This window comes from Macaca mulatta, chromosome 19, assembly GCF_049350105.2.
Source record: "Macaca mulatta isolate MMU2019108-1 chromosome 19, T2T-MMU8v2.0, whole genome shotgun sequence".
Classification (NCBI taxonomy): domain Eukaryota; kingdom Metazoa; phylum Chordata; class Mammalia; order Primates; family Cercopithecidae; genus Macaca; species Macaca mulatta.
The window spans coordinates 16,926,466-16,940,280 of record NC_133424.1 but is presented as its reverse complement, the minus strand read 5'-3'; the positions used below and the strand labels follow the sequence as shown (position 1 = coordinate 16,940,280).

The following is a 13,815-nucleotide window of genomic DNA, read 5'->3' as shown; positions in this document are numbered from 1 at the left end:
ATTTTGTATTTTAATGATGTTATCTAATGGAATTATTCAGTATGTAACCTTTGAGGGTTGACCTTTGTCATTCAGCATAATTCTCTGGAAATAAATCCAGATTATTGCATGTGTGTCAGCCGTTCATTCGTTTTCATTGCTGAGTAGTATTCCATGGTGTGCTTAGACCACAGTTTGCTGAACCACTCACTTATTGGAGGATGTTCAGGGTGTTACCAGTTTGGAGCAGTGACATATAAAGCTCTGGCCAAGACTGCATACAGGATGTAGTGTGAGCATCACTCTTCGTTTCTCTCGGGTAAACGCCCAGCACAGTTGCTGGGTCATGTAGTTTCGTGTTTAGTTTAGTTTTTTGTTGTTGTTGCTTTTTTAAGAAACTGCCAATCTGTTTCCAGAGTTGCCGTACCTTTTTACCTTCCCATCAGCAGTGTATGAGTGGCCCAGTGTCTCTGCATCCTCACCAGCATTTGATGTTGTCACTCTTTGTTTTTTTTTTTTTTTTTTTTTTTTTTTTTTTTTTGAGACAGAGTCTCGCTCTGTCGCCCAGGCTGGAGTGCAGTGGCCGCATCTCAGCTCACTGCAAGCTCCGCCTCCCGGGTCTATGCTATTCTCCTGCCTCAGCCTCCTGAGTAGCTGGGACTACAGGCGCCCGCCACCTCACCCGGCTAGTTTTTTGTATTTTTTTTAGTAGAGACGGGGTTTCACCGTATTAGCCAGGCTGGTCTCGATCTCCTGACCTTGTGATCCGCCCGTCTTGGCCTCCCAAAGTGCTGGGATTACAGGCTTGAGCCACCGCGCCCGGCCACTATTTGTTATTTTTAGCCACTCTGAGAGGCGTGCAGTGGCATCTTACTGTGGTTTTAATTTCCATTCTCCTATTGGCTAATGATGTTGAACATATTTTCATATGTTTATTTGCCATCTGCTATATTTCCTCTTTGGTGAAATATCTTTTTGCCTTCAGATCTTTTGCCTATGTTCTTTTTTTCTTCGTTTTTTTTTTTTTTTAATTTTATTAGAAATCAGATCTTGTTATGTTGCCCAGGCTGGTCTTCAACTCCTAGGCTCAAGCAGTCCTCCTGCTTCAGTCTCCTGAGTAGCTGGGACTACAGGTGTGCACCACCACACGTGGCTAGTTTTTAAATTTCATGTAGAGATGGGGTCTTACTATGTTGCCCAGGCTGGTCTTGAACTCCTGGGCTCAAGCAGTCCTCCTGCTTTGGCCTCCCGAAGTGCTGGGACTCAAGGCTTGCCCATGTTCTAATTTGATTGTTTCCTTTTTGGTGCTGTTGAATTTGAGAACTCTCTAGTATGTATTTTAGATAGTAGTCCTTTGTTGGACATGTGCTTTGCAAACCTTTCTTTCTAGTCTGTAGCTTGCCTTTTTCTGGGTTGTTTTTTTTTTTTTTTTTTTTTTTTGAGATGGAGTCTTGCCCTTGCCCTGTCGCCCAGGCTAGAGTACAGTGGCACAATCTCAGCTCACTGCAGCCTCTGCCCCCTGGGTTCAAGCAATTCTCCTGGCTCAGCCTCCTGGGTAGCTGGGGTTACAGGTGCACACTACTATGCCCAGCTAATTTTTTTCGTATTTTTAGTAGAGATGGGGTTTTGCCATGTCGGCCAGGCTGGTCTTGAACTCCTAACCTCAGGCGATCCACCCACCTCAGCCTCCCAAAGTGCTGGGATTACAGTGTGAGCCACCGCGCCTGACCTTTTTTTTATTTTAACCTTTTTTTTTTTTTTTTTATTTATTTAAATACGGAGTTTTGCTCTTGTTGCCCAGGCTGGAGTGCGATGGCACGATCTCGGCTCACCTCAACCTCTGCCTCCTGGGTTCAAGTGATTCTCCTGCCTCAGCCTCCCGAGTAGCTGGGATTACAGGCATGCGCCACCATGCCCGGCTAATTTTACATTTTTAGTAGAGATGGGGTTTCTCCCTGTAGGTCAGACTGGTCTTGAACTCCCGACCTCTGATGATCCTCCTGCCTCGGCCTCCCAAAGTGCTGGGATTATAGGCATGAGCCACCACGCCAGGCCTTACCTGGCTCTTTCACAGTGCAAACATAAAGTTTGTCTGCCAATCTTTCCTTTTATGAATCAGGCTTTTGGTGTCAAGTCTAAGAGCTCTTTGCCTTGCCCTAGATCCTGAGGATTATGTTTTACATTTGAATTCATGATCCTTTTTTTTTTTTTGAGCCAGAGTTTCGCTCTGTCGCCCAGACTGGAGTGCAGTGGTGTGATCTCGGCTCACTGCAAGCTCCGCCTCCCGGGTTCACGCCATTCTCCTGCCTCAGCCTCCTGAGTAGCTGGGACTACAGGCGCCCGCCACCACGCCCGGCTAATTTTTTGTATTTTTAGTAGAGACGGGGTTTCACCGTGTTAGTTAAGAGGGTCTCGATCTCCTGACCTCATGATCCGCCTGCCTTGGCCTCCCAAAGTTCTGGAATTACAGGCGTGAGCCACCGCGCCCGGCTCATGATCCATTTTGAGTTACATTTTGTGCGAGGCATAAGACTTTTAGTTCGAGGCCCATATTTTTCCTATGGATGCCGATTGCTCCAGTGCCCTTTATGGAAAGGCTGTCCTTCCTCCTGAAATACTTTTGCACCTTTGTCAAAAAATCCACTGGGCATATCTGTGTGTCTGTTTCTCAGATTCTCCATTCTGTCCTGTGCATTACTGCCTGTGCCTGCCCCCTGCCAACACTCCACTGTCTTAACTACTCTAGCTATAGAGTCAGTCTTGAAATCAGGTAGACTGACTCCTTCCACTTTATTACTCTTTTTCAGAATTGTTTTAGCTTCTCTGCCCCTTTTTTTTTTTTGAAGATGGAGTCTCCCTCTGTCGCTCAGGCTAGAGTGCAGTGGCGTGATCATGGCTCACTGCAGCCTCCGCCTCCCAGGTTCAAGTGATTCTCCTGCCTCAGCTTCCTGAGTAGCTGGGATTACAGGCATCTGCTGCCATGCCTGGCTAATTTTTGTATTTTTAGTAGAAACAGGGTTTCATCATGTTGGCCAGGCTGGTCTTGAACTCCTGACATCAGGTGATCCATCCGTCTCGGCCTCCCTAAGTGCTGGGATTATAGGTGTGAGCCACCGTGCCTGGCCCTGTAATACTTAAATTACTAGCGAGATGGCACATTTTCTTTCTAACTTTGCTGCATCTCTTTCTGAATTGCCTTTCTTTTCTCTTTGCTCATTTTTAATTGAGATGTATTTTCCTTGTGATTTGGAAAAGCTCTCTTTTCACTTGCCAAGTCTTCTCCTTCTCTTGGTAACATTTACCTTAGCTCTGGTGTAGAAACCTCCGATGGAGCAGTTGGAGACAGCTGTCCGTCCAGTCCAGGAAGATTAGACATGCCCCAGCGTTTCCCTGATGCCTTTTGAATGCTTTGAGTCAAGTCCCAGTTCTGCCACGTGCTTGCCACATGACTGAGCCAGGTTACCTCACCCACAGAATGTGGGCTGGCCTGCTGGGAGGGCTGGGCTCACGTGGGGTGATGGTTGTGCAAGGCCTGTGGGGGCCTCTAAGGGGAAGGCAGAAGTGGAAGGATTATCAAGCAAGCTCTACTCTGGGCTATGTTTTTGCATCCGTGGATTCTTCTAAGTAGGATCTCAGACTGAGATGTGTTTCGGTGTTATGTGCCTAACTTCCTGCAAAACTTGGCAGTGGCATTGAACAACACAACCATTATGGGGTCTCAGCTTTCCTGGGGAAATGGCAGGTCATTGAAAACACTGGCTTTCAAGTCCATTTATATGCTCAAATCGAGTGTTGGCTTTTGACCTCTTCTGTTTAATAAAATGCTCCAGCACGTCATCACGGACATGCATTTTCCCAGGCCAGCATATGCATGAGGCTGTCCTGTGGCCCGGTGCCCAGCCCTGTGACACTTGGGCTGTCATTACAGGGTGCACAGTAGGTGAGGGTCAGACTCCAGGACCACCCATCCTGGGTGCTTCGCTGACTATTGCTCATTGGCTGTTGTGGTCCTGAGCAGGGCAAACTTAGTTTCCCCACCTGTCAACTGGGACTAGTAATATTACCTGCCCTTTAGCGTTGTTGGGAGGATGAGAGGTACTGGATATGAAACAAAGGATTATAGGTACTTCTCTGAACATTTTACAGTGAAAATGGATTGTTTTCCAAAAGCCATTTTGAACCAAGGCTGACGATCATTGGTTTGTTTTGTACGAGAGCGTGTACTTTGCTAGCAGAGTGAGAGTGACAGTTCCAGCAGGAGGCAACCAGGCATGATGATGTAGGAGGCGTCCTGCCCTTGGCCACGTGCAGGGATCAGAGTTGGGTGAACTCTGCTAAGGAGTCATTAGAACACAATCCTGAGACAGTTTCTCCTCCAAGGTGGTTCTGCGGGGTTTCTCCATCTCAGCTGCTGTCCTGGGTTACAGGTACAGGCACTTGTGTAAATTGTGGTGTTTTAAAGCCTTCAGAGCAGAAGGATGTGAACTTGTCCTTCTCCATGTGCCCCTCTCCCTGTCATCCCACTTGTAAATTGTTTCTGGGCTGGAGAATAAGTGAGGAGGTCACAGGAACTTTGCATGTTGTCTCAGCATTTTAAGACAGGAAGAGCAACTGGAAGATCGAGCTGAAGGCTACATTGAACCTCATCAATAATTCACACACTGCAGAGGCGAAGATGGCGTCTTCTCCGCACAGTGGGCTGGAGCAGGAGAACACCATCGGGTCAGCTCTGCTGCACTTCCTTCCATTCCTGCAGCCACCCCGGTACCACCTGCGGCCTCTTACGCTGCAGGCCTCGTCCCCTGGCGCGCCCCCTCTCTGCCTTTGCCTCGGGCTTGGCTCCAGGCTCACTTTGGGGTCAGACATGGGTGAGCAGCTCCAGAGGCTGCTCTCAGCACGCAGAGGGCTCTTTCCCAGTAGCTGTGGGTCTTCCTTTTGGGGGCCAAGAGGTCTCTGCACAAGGGGCCAGTGACAGACTCCCTGGGGCTGGGGATTCGTGTCATTAGCAACGTGTCTTCAGTTCTGCCGCAATGACATATCAGGGCAGTGTGCAGGTGTGACTCTATCGTTCCCGGGAAGAAGCCTGGCATAAGAGGAAGTGGCAGTTGAGGCCTGGTGCTTTCCCTTCTTTCTTCCCCCTTCTGCTTTTGCAGTACCTGACGTATGTGTAATTAGATCAAAACCTCTGACCGCTGTCATTGTTCCAGGTTACCCAGATGGACTTGCGTAGTGATGAGCAGTGGTTGAGCCATACTCCCTGGGCTTTCCCTCAGCTGTAGGTCTTTTGAGAGTGACACCCAGTGGTCATCAAGTATTCGAGCCGGATGGGCCCTTAGCATGGATGGGCAGAGGCTGGAGCTCTGGGCTGTATCCTTCAGCAGCTCTTCTGGATTAGTCTGGGCCTTGTTTCTCGTGGTTGCGATCTTGTTGCTCATTAGCACCTGGGAAGTGGAGCAGATATTTAATAACCCTGCGTGCCTCAAAGACTGAAACTCTTTTTTTTCCCACTGGAATCACAGTAGCTTGGAAACCTCTTTCCCTTGCTTCCCATGAGATTGTTAAAAAACTCGCCTGGGGCCGGGCGCGGTGGCTCACGCCCGTAATCCCAACACTTTGGCAGGCCAAAGCAGGCGGATCACCTGAAGTCAGGAGTTCGAGACCAGCCTGGCCAACATGGTGAAACCTCGCCTCTACTAAAAATATAAAAATTAACTGGGCATGGTGGCGCATGCCTGTTGTCCCAGCTACCCAGGAGGCTGAGGCAGGAGAATGGCTTGAATCCAGGAGACAGAGATTGTAATGAGCTGAGATTGCGCCACTGCTCTCTAGCTTAGGTGACAGAGCAAGACCCTGTCTCCAAAAAAAAAAAAAAAAAAAAAAAAAAACTCGACTGAAAATGTGCTTCAGATCCGGACCTCTCTGATCGTTGGCAGGAAGGGCACCTTTGTCATCTAAAGTGAGGGCCTCTGGAATCTGTGAACCCATGGCAGGCGATGTGCTGTTTGCTGCCTAGACCTGACCACTGTCACCTTTACTGACAGGTGACAAACAGCCTGCCTGCCTTGGCCTCCTTTCTGTGGGTCTTCTTCCTCTGGGGAGACATATTTTGGAAATAAGCTGACATATTTTGAACCCAGGAGGTGACACAGGTGTGATGGTTGGACACTGCCATCTAATGAGGTTGTAAGATATTAAGGGTGACGGCCACTCCAGGTCTTTCCCGTACCACTCCACCAGGGATGGTGTCACTGCTTCCAAGTGCGAGGCAGGCAGCCATCCGGGGGCTGCTGTTGCTATACGCTTACCTCCTAAGTCTTTTCCATGATGTCTTCGGTCTTTGTTTTAAAAATGGTGGCTCCTAAATCTCTGGCTTTTCTTGCTTTTTCATTTTATTCTAGTTTTTTCTGCCTTTTCAGTGTTTCCCCCTTTCTTTTCCTCTTTTTCTTTTTGTTTTGACTTTTTCCTCTCCCCTTTCAGATCTTTATGCTATTTTCCTTCTATTTTCATTTTGTCGTGGTAGTTTTCTCTGTACTTTCACTTCTTCTTTTTTTTTTTTTTTGAGACAGAGTCTCACACTGTCGCCCAGGCTGGAGTGCAGTGGCGCAATCTTGGCTCATTGCAATCTCTGCCTCCTGGATTAATGCGATTCGCCTGTCTCAGCCTCCTGAGTAGCTGGGATTACAGATGCACATCACCACACCTGGCTAATTTTTTGTATTTTTAGTAGAGATGGGGTTTCACTATGTTGGCCAGACTGGTCTTGAACTCCTGACCTCGTGATCTGCCTGCCTTGGCCTCCCAAAGTGCTGTTTGGGATTACAACTTTTACTTCTGTATACATTCACAGGTGTTGGCGTCCCCCAGAGAAGCTGACCGTAATCTGGGCATTATTATTATTTTTATTTTTATTTTTGAGACAGAGTTTCCCTCTTGTCACCCAGGCTGGAGTGCAGTGGTAAGATCTTGGCTCACTGCAACCTCAGCCTTCTGGGTTCAAGCGATTCTCCTGCCTCAGCCTCCCAAGTAGCTGGAATTACAGGCACACGCCACCACGCCTGGCTAATTTTTGTATTTGTTGTAGAGATGGGGTCTCACTCTGTCATGTTGGCCAGGTCTCAAACTCCTGACCTCAGGTGATCTGCCTGCCTCGGCCTCCCAAAGTGCTGCGATTACAGGTGTGAGCCACCGCGCCCGGCCCGGGCATTATTTTTAGCTTGAAGTGACCTTTTGTAGCACAACAATGTGCAAGTGGTGGGTGCATATTGGTTCAAATCCAATGACCATAACTGGAAGGAGCCTACGTCCCCCTGGTTTTATTCGTCGTGAGAAATCGTACAACAGCAGTCTGAGAATTTGTTGGATAAATACTGTAATCCTGCCCCCGAGACAGTCCTCTTTTCCCTGCCCAGTTCTATTTTCTTTTTTTTTTTTTTTTTTGAGACGGAGTCTTGCTCTGTCACCCAGGCTGGAGTGCAGTGGCCGGATCTCAGCTCACTGCAAGCTCCGCCTCCCGGGTTCACGCCATTCGCCTGCCTCAGCCTCCCGAGTAGCTGGGACTACAGGCGCCCGCCACCACGCCCGGCTAGTTTTTTTGTATTTTTTAGTAGAGACGGGGTTTCACCGTGTTAGCCAGGATGGTCTCGATCTCCTGACCTCGTGATCCACCCGTCTCGGCCTCCCAAAGTGCTGGGATTACAGGCTTGAGCCACCGCGCCCGGCTATTCTCTTTAGCTGTTTACACACCCATTCTGTATAATTAGGCATCATTGTGCATTCTTCACTTTTATTGCTTATTACATCAGCGGCAGGTTTGTAATACCAACACACGTAAACTTTTACAGCCAGCATTTCAGGGGCTGCATAATTCCCCACCAGGTTGGCACACTCCCCTGGGTGTCCCTTCTCTCCCCTGGGAGACCTCTGGCAGAGGTCAGGATATGGTGGGAAGTGTCTGGACTTGGCTGCCAGCCAGGCTGGATCCAGGTGTGGCCTCTGGTGGCCCCGATTAGCTCCATGACCCTAGATCTGAACAGCGATGTCTTGTGGCTCTGAGGTGTTGGGAAGTGGAATATCTTCAGTGCCAAGCTGAGGACACCGCACTTCCTTCCTGCCGTGGTGGGAACAGTCACTGGCCAGCACTCTCCAGGCACGGGCTGGTCAGTGCGCATCTTTGAGCATTCAGGTAGCTGGAGGAGGATGGATGGGATGGGTGAGAGAACCAGACCCAGGCTAGGGAAACCGGTCGAAAGCTTGCGGGCCCGGTGATTCGTGATGACATGTGGAAACTTCTTTTCTGATTCCGGAGCCAAAGAACAATCTCAGAGGATAGAGTGTCTTTTCCCTCTGAGCTCTCCAGGAGCTGAAATCCCTTTGCTCAGGAATGGAAATTGACACTGGGCTGCTGCTGCTGTTTCCTGAGTGACTGGATTGTTTGCCCTAGAATTAGGATTTATTCAAGAACATTAAGCTTACTTTTTCTAAATCGGGTAAGCATAATAATATCTGTGTCTGAAGATAAACTGAATTCTGTGTTCAAAGGATGTATAAAGTGCATACATTTTGACTCTTAACTATCATCATCTATTTCGGTCATGACAAAATTGAGGGGTCAACCCTTTTTTTCCCCAAGGGGATGCGTTCACTTTTGACTAATATCTGTGGTTTCATTTACAGATTCCCACTGGAAATTCGTTGTATGAATCTTATTACAAGCAGGTGAGTTTAGCTGATGTCTTTCCAGATGGAACTAGAGCATGCCTGAGCTGAAAGCACAGTACGGAATAGGAGCCCGGCTGAGCGGCTTTTTGTCCTTTTCTGTTCGCTGTCAGCGGATAGTCAGCGTGGCGGGTGCTGTTTCACCTGCTGCTGCATTTGCTGAAAAGTTATTTTGCCTCTTGCTCTCCCATCTCAGGTCGATCCAGCATACACAGGGAGGGTGGGGGCGAGTGAAGCTGCGCTTTTTCTAAAGAAGTCTGGCCTCTCGGACATTATCCTTGGGAAGGTATGTGAAGATGAATAGTGATTTCTCTTCTGTGGCTGCCCTCACAGCTACCCCCTCAGGTCAGGGCCAGCCTGTGCTGGCCTCCTTGCGTGGGGCTGGGCCTCCTGGGGAGTGGCCTGGTCACTGCAGACCTCTCAGACTGCAGCTGGTGGATCCAAACGCCCAGGTGGCAGCCCCCACAACTACTTTGGTAGCCGACAAGAAACCCGAGTACTTTTGGGGTCTTGATAGCTTGTGGACTTTTTTTTTTTTTTTTTTTTTTTTTTGAGACAGAGTTTTGCTCTTATTGCCCAGGCTGGAGTGCAGTGGTGCGATCTTGGCTCACTGCAACCTCCTCCTCCCGGGTTCAAGTGATTCTCCTGCCTCAGCCTCTCGAGTAGCTGGGATTACAGGTGCACACCACCACACCCGGCTAATTTTTTGTATTTTTAGTAGAGATGGAGTTTCACTATGTTGACCAGGCTGGTCTCAAACTCCTGACCTCAGGTGATGTGCCCACCTCAGCCTCCCAAAGTACTGGGATTACAGGTGTGAGCCATCGCGGTTGGCCACTTGTGGACTTTTGTTGGGGGAAGAAGGGTGTCATAAACACCATTGGCTTGGGAGCTGAGTGCACCTGGATGTCCTCTGGGCCCTGCCGCTGACTGACTGTGTGCCCCTGGGCAGATCATTCAGCTGATCTGAATTGGCCTCTTCATCTGCAGAACAACCTGGGGACAGTCACTCCTGCCCCACAAGGCCGGTGGTGGGGTGTTGGCAGCTCTGGTTTTTGTTAACACATGCACAGTGATCAGCAGTCATGCTTATGAGCATTTTTGTGTTTCCACAGATATGGGACTTGGCTGACCCAGAAGGTAAAGGGTTCTTGGACAAACAGGTATATACACATGTACACAGAGCAAGTGGAGGGGCTGGGCAGAGCCCCCAGGCTGGGTGACCTCCACGGCTCCTTCCACATTCCTCCACTGTCAAGTATTACTAGGCATGAGCACAGCTGTCAAACTTAACACCTGAAGCTTTCATTTGAAACAAAGGTCTTTTAAACACTGGGAGCCATCTTTCATGGCTAGTGTATCTTTTATTTTTATTTATTTATTTATTTTTCTTTTAATGTTTTGTAACCTTACATGTGATTAAAGTGTTGTCCAGACTTTTTATTTTGGACCAGTCTCTCGTGGAAGTTGCACAAATAGCTTGGAGGGTTACTGTGTATCTTTTGCCAGCTCTCCCTAGTGATGGCCTCTTAAATAATCACAGCACAGTGATCAGAGCCAGAAAGTAACATTGGTGTTATTTTTTATTTTTTATTTTTTTGACATGGAGTCTCACTCTGTCGCCCAGGCTGGAGTGCAGTAGTGCAATCTCGGCTCACTGCAACCTCCACCTCCCAGGATCAAGCGATTCCCCAGCCTCAGCCTCTGGAGTAGCTGGGATTACAGGTGAGCACCATCATGCCTGGCTAATTTTTGTATTTTTGGTAGAGATGGGGTTTCACCATGTTGGCCAGGCTGGTCTTAAACTCCTGACCTCAAGTGATCCGCCCACCTCGGCCTCCCAAAGGACTGGGATTATGAGCATGAGCCACCACTCCCAGCCACATTGGTGTTATTAATGTAACAAAGTGTAACTTTGCCTAAAGGCCTTAATCAGAGTTTTTTTTTTTTTTTTTTTTGAGACAGAGTCTCACTCTTGCCCAGGCTGGAGTGTAGTGACATGATCTTGGCTCACTGCAGCCTCTGCCCACTGGATTCACAAGATTCTCGTGCCTCAGTCTCCAGAGCGAAAACTCCATCTGAGGAAAAAAAAAAAAAAATCTGAAATCTGAAACTCTCCTGATCCCAAGTATTTGGGATGAGGAATACTTAGCCTGTGATTTTAAGTGGTCATAGATGGCCGTTTTGTTGGAAGGGACCTTGTTTGTGCTGTGCCATGACTTGTGAGCTAGTCTGTCAGGAAGCCCCTTCACTTGTACCTCCCTTCTTAGGTTCATGGTGCACATCTGCATGTGTTTTTTTATTTTTTTAATTTATTTTTATTTTTTATTTTTTGAGCCTCACTCTTGCCCAGGCTGGAGTGCAGTGGTGCGATCATGGCTTACTGCAGCCTCAACCTTCTGGGTTCAAGTGATCCTCTGCCTCAGTCTCCCATGTACCTGAGGCCACAGGCACACACTGCCACACCTGGCTAATTTTTATTATTTTTTGTAGAGATAAGGTCTCGCTATTTTGCCCAGGTTGGTCTCGAACTCCTGTGCCCAAGCAATCCTCCCATCTTGGCCTCCCTAAGTGCTGGGATTACAGGCGTGAGCCGCTGTGCCCAGCCTCATGTCTGCATGTTAAAGTTTCTGAGAATTCCTGTAGAAAAGAAATTTGACTTGACTTAATGCAGTTCCCCTAAATTTACTTTTTTTTTTTTTTTTTTTTGAGATGGATTGTCGCTCTGTCGCCCAGGCTGGAGTACCGTGGCCCAATCTTAGCTCACTGCAAGCTCTGCCTCCTGGGTTCATGCCATTCTACTGCCTCAGCCTCCCGAATAGCTGGGACTACAGGCGTCTGCCCCTATGCCCAGCTAATTTTTTTTTTTTTTTTTTTGTATTTTTAGTAGAGACGGGGTTTCACTGTGTTAGCCAGGATGGTCTCGATCTCCTGACCTCGTGATCCACCCACCTCGGCCTCCCAAAGTGCTGGGATTACAGGCATGAGCCACTGTGCCCAGCCTCCCCTAAACTTGCTTAATCCCCTTTTGTTTGCTATTTATTTATTAATTTTTCTCTTTTCTCAGATCTTGCAGGAATGAAAGGTCCCCTTTTCTCAACACCCTCTTATGATCCTCCACACTCTACAAGAGCTTCTGAGGACAGCAGGCTGAGAAAGGCCGATCCTAGCACTTATCTCTTGGAAGACACTTTTAAAACTGTTAACAATATTTATAGCTTTAAAAGTATCCATGTTCTTAGGCCAGTTAATTAAAAAAAAAAAAAAACACAAAACACTCTTGAAGCTAGGTGATGCCTCACAAGTCCACTGAGCCTGTGTGTGGTGGGTCCTGGGTTAGGAGGGGAGGCATCTGACAGCCTAGTTCAACTTCTTTCTTCTGGTGTCAAGGTGGGGTCCATGTCAGGCCGCTGGGGATGGGCAGGGGATGTTCCGTTTAGTGAGGCTGAGGGGATCGTGGTGAACCACAGATACAAGTTTCTGACCAACCGTGTGTATTTCAGACTGCTTTTTAAAAAATTCAACACCTAGCCAGGTGCAGTGGCTCATACCTCTCATCCTAACTACTCAGGAAACTAAGGCAGGAGGACAGGAGTTTGAGATCAGCCTGGGCAATGTAGTGAGATCCCACCTCTAAAAAAATAAATAAAAACTTAGCTGGGCATAGTGGTGCACACCTGTGGTCCCTGCTACTCAGGAGACTGAGGCAGGAGGATCGCTTGAGCCCAGGAGTTTGAGGTTACAGTGAGCTGTGATTGTGCCACTGCACTCTGGGTGACAGAGTGAGACCCCATCTCTAAAACAAACACACACAGATTTGGCACATATTTGGTCCATCATTCATCACCTTAACCATGTTAACTTTGTTGCCTTATACAACCTAACACTTCCTAAATGTTGGGAGCTTATAGGTTTTGGAAAATGCTTGCATCTGAAATTTTACAGATTTTGAGATGCAGTGGAACATAAGTCCATTTTGTTTTATTTTATTTATTTATTTTGAGACGGAATTTTGCTCTTTTTTGCCCAGCCTGGAGTGAAGTGGTGTGATCTTGGCTCACTGCAGCCTCCACTCCCTGAGTTCAAGGGATTCTCCTGCCTCAGCCTCCCAAATAGCTGGGATTTCAGGCACCTGTCACCATGCCTGGCTGATTTTTGTATTCTTAGTAGAGATGAGGTTTCGCCATGTTGGCCAGGCTGGTCTTGAACTCCTGACCTCAGGTGATCCACCTGCCTTGGCCTCCCGAAGTGCTAGGATTACAGACATGAGCCACCACACCCAGCCAGGACAAGTCCATTTTAGTGTATTCATTTAAGCGATGTCCCCAAGGTGAGTCCAGTTCAGCCCAATGCCAGGGGTTTTTGCATGGACAGTCTTCATTGTTGAAGTGGACGTCCTCTTCCCCTGAAGCCTACTGTTAGAGACAGCTCCCCCTACCCTCACTGGCGATGTGCTGTTTACTCCTTCCCTTTCTTTGGACTTGCAGGGTTTCTATGTTGCACTGAGACTGGTGGCCTGTGCACAGAGTGGCCATGAAGTTACCTTGAGCAATCTGAATTTGAGCATGCCGCCACCTAAATTTGTGAGTGTCCGAAGTCCTTCAAGTTCACATTCTTCTAATACCAGATGTGTGTGCGTGTGTATGTGCATGTGTATATTTGCGTGTATATCTCCATGTTTTCTCTAGCCTTCCCCTTTTATTGTGGTGAAATTCACATAATAGAAAATTAATAATTTTAAAGTGAACTCTTCAGTGGCATTAGTACATTTACAGCGTTGTGCAGTCATTGCCTCTGTCTAGCTCCAGAACATTTTCATCCCCCCACAAGAAGACCCCATCCACATTAAGTAATCACTCCTTGTCTCTCCCTCCCAGTCGCTGGCAACCACTAATTTTATTTCTGTCAATGGATTTGCCTGTTCTGGACATTTCATGTCAATGGAATTCTCTAACATGGTCTTTTGTGTCTGGCCTCTCTCTCTCAGAGCATCGTGTTTTCAGGGCTCATCCATGTTGTAGAATGGATCAGTGTTTCCATATTCCATTTAGTGGATGGACCACATCTTTATCCACTCATCTCTCTGTGGACATGTGGGTTATTTCCACCTTTTTGACTGTT

The 13,815-nt window shown here is 47.8% G+C and overlaps 2 protein-coding genes across 38 annotated transcripts in view; one reads left to right on the top strand and one right to left on the bottom strand.

Moving 5' to 3' along the window:
- Positions 1-13,815, top strand: part of EPS15L1 (epidermal growth factor receptor pathway substrate 15 like 1) — a 121,312-nt gene that overhangs the window by 21,200 nt on the left and 86,297 nt on the right. For 27 of the 36 annotated variants that reach the window (XR_013409145.1, XR_003725111.2, XR_013409144.1 and 24 more), the window contains 4 exons: positions 8,653-8,694; positions 8,891-8,980; positions 9,810-9,857; positions 13,182-13,277. Coding sequence is in view for 33 of the 36 variants with exons in the window: in XM_077978158.1 (XP_077834284.1) it covers positions 8,653-8,694; positions 8,891-8,980; positions 9,810-9,857; positions 13,182-13,277 (276 nt within the window). In the remaining 3 variants the exon portion in view is untranslated. Of the gene's footprint in view, positions 1-8,608; positions 8,695-8,890; positions 8,998-9,809; positions 9,858-11,972; positions 12,275-12,890; positions 13,278-13,815 lie in introns of those variants that run through there. The other 9 variants (XM_077978168.1, XM_077978154.1, XM_028839731.2 and 6 more) reach the window with 4 other exon arrangements.
- The window catches only part of C19H19orf44 (chromosome 19 C19orf44 homolog), a 95,253-nt gene that overhangs the window by 78,268 nt on the left and 3,170 nt on the right, over positions 1-13,815 (bottom strand). The gene's annotated exons all lie outside the window — the stretch shown is intronic.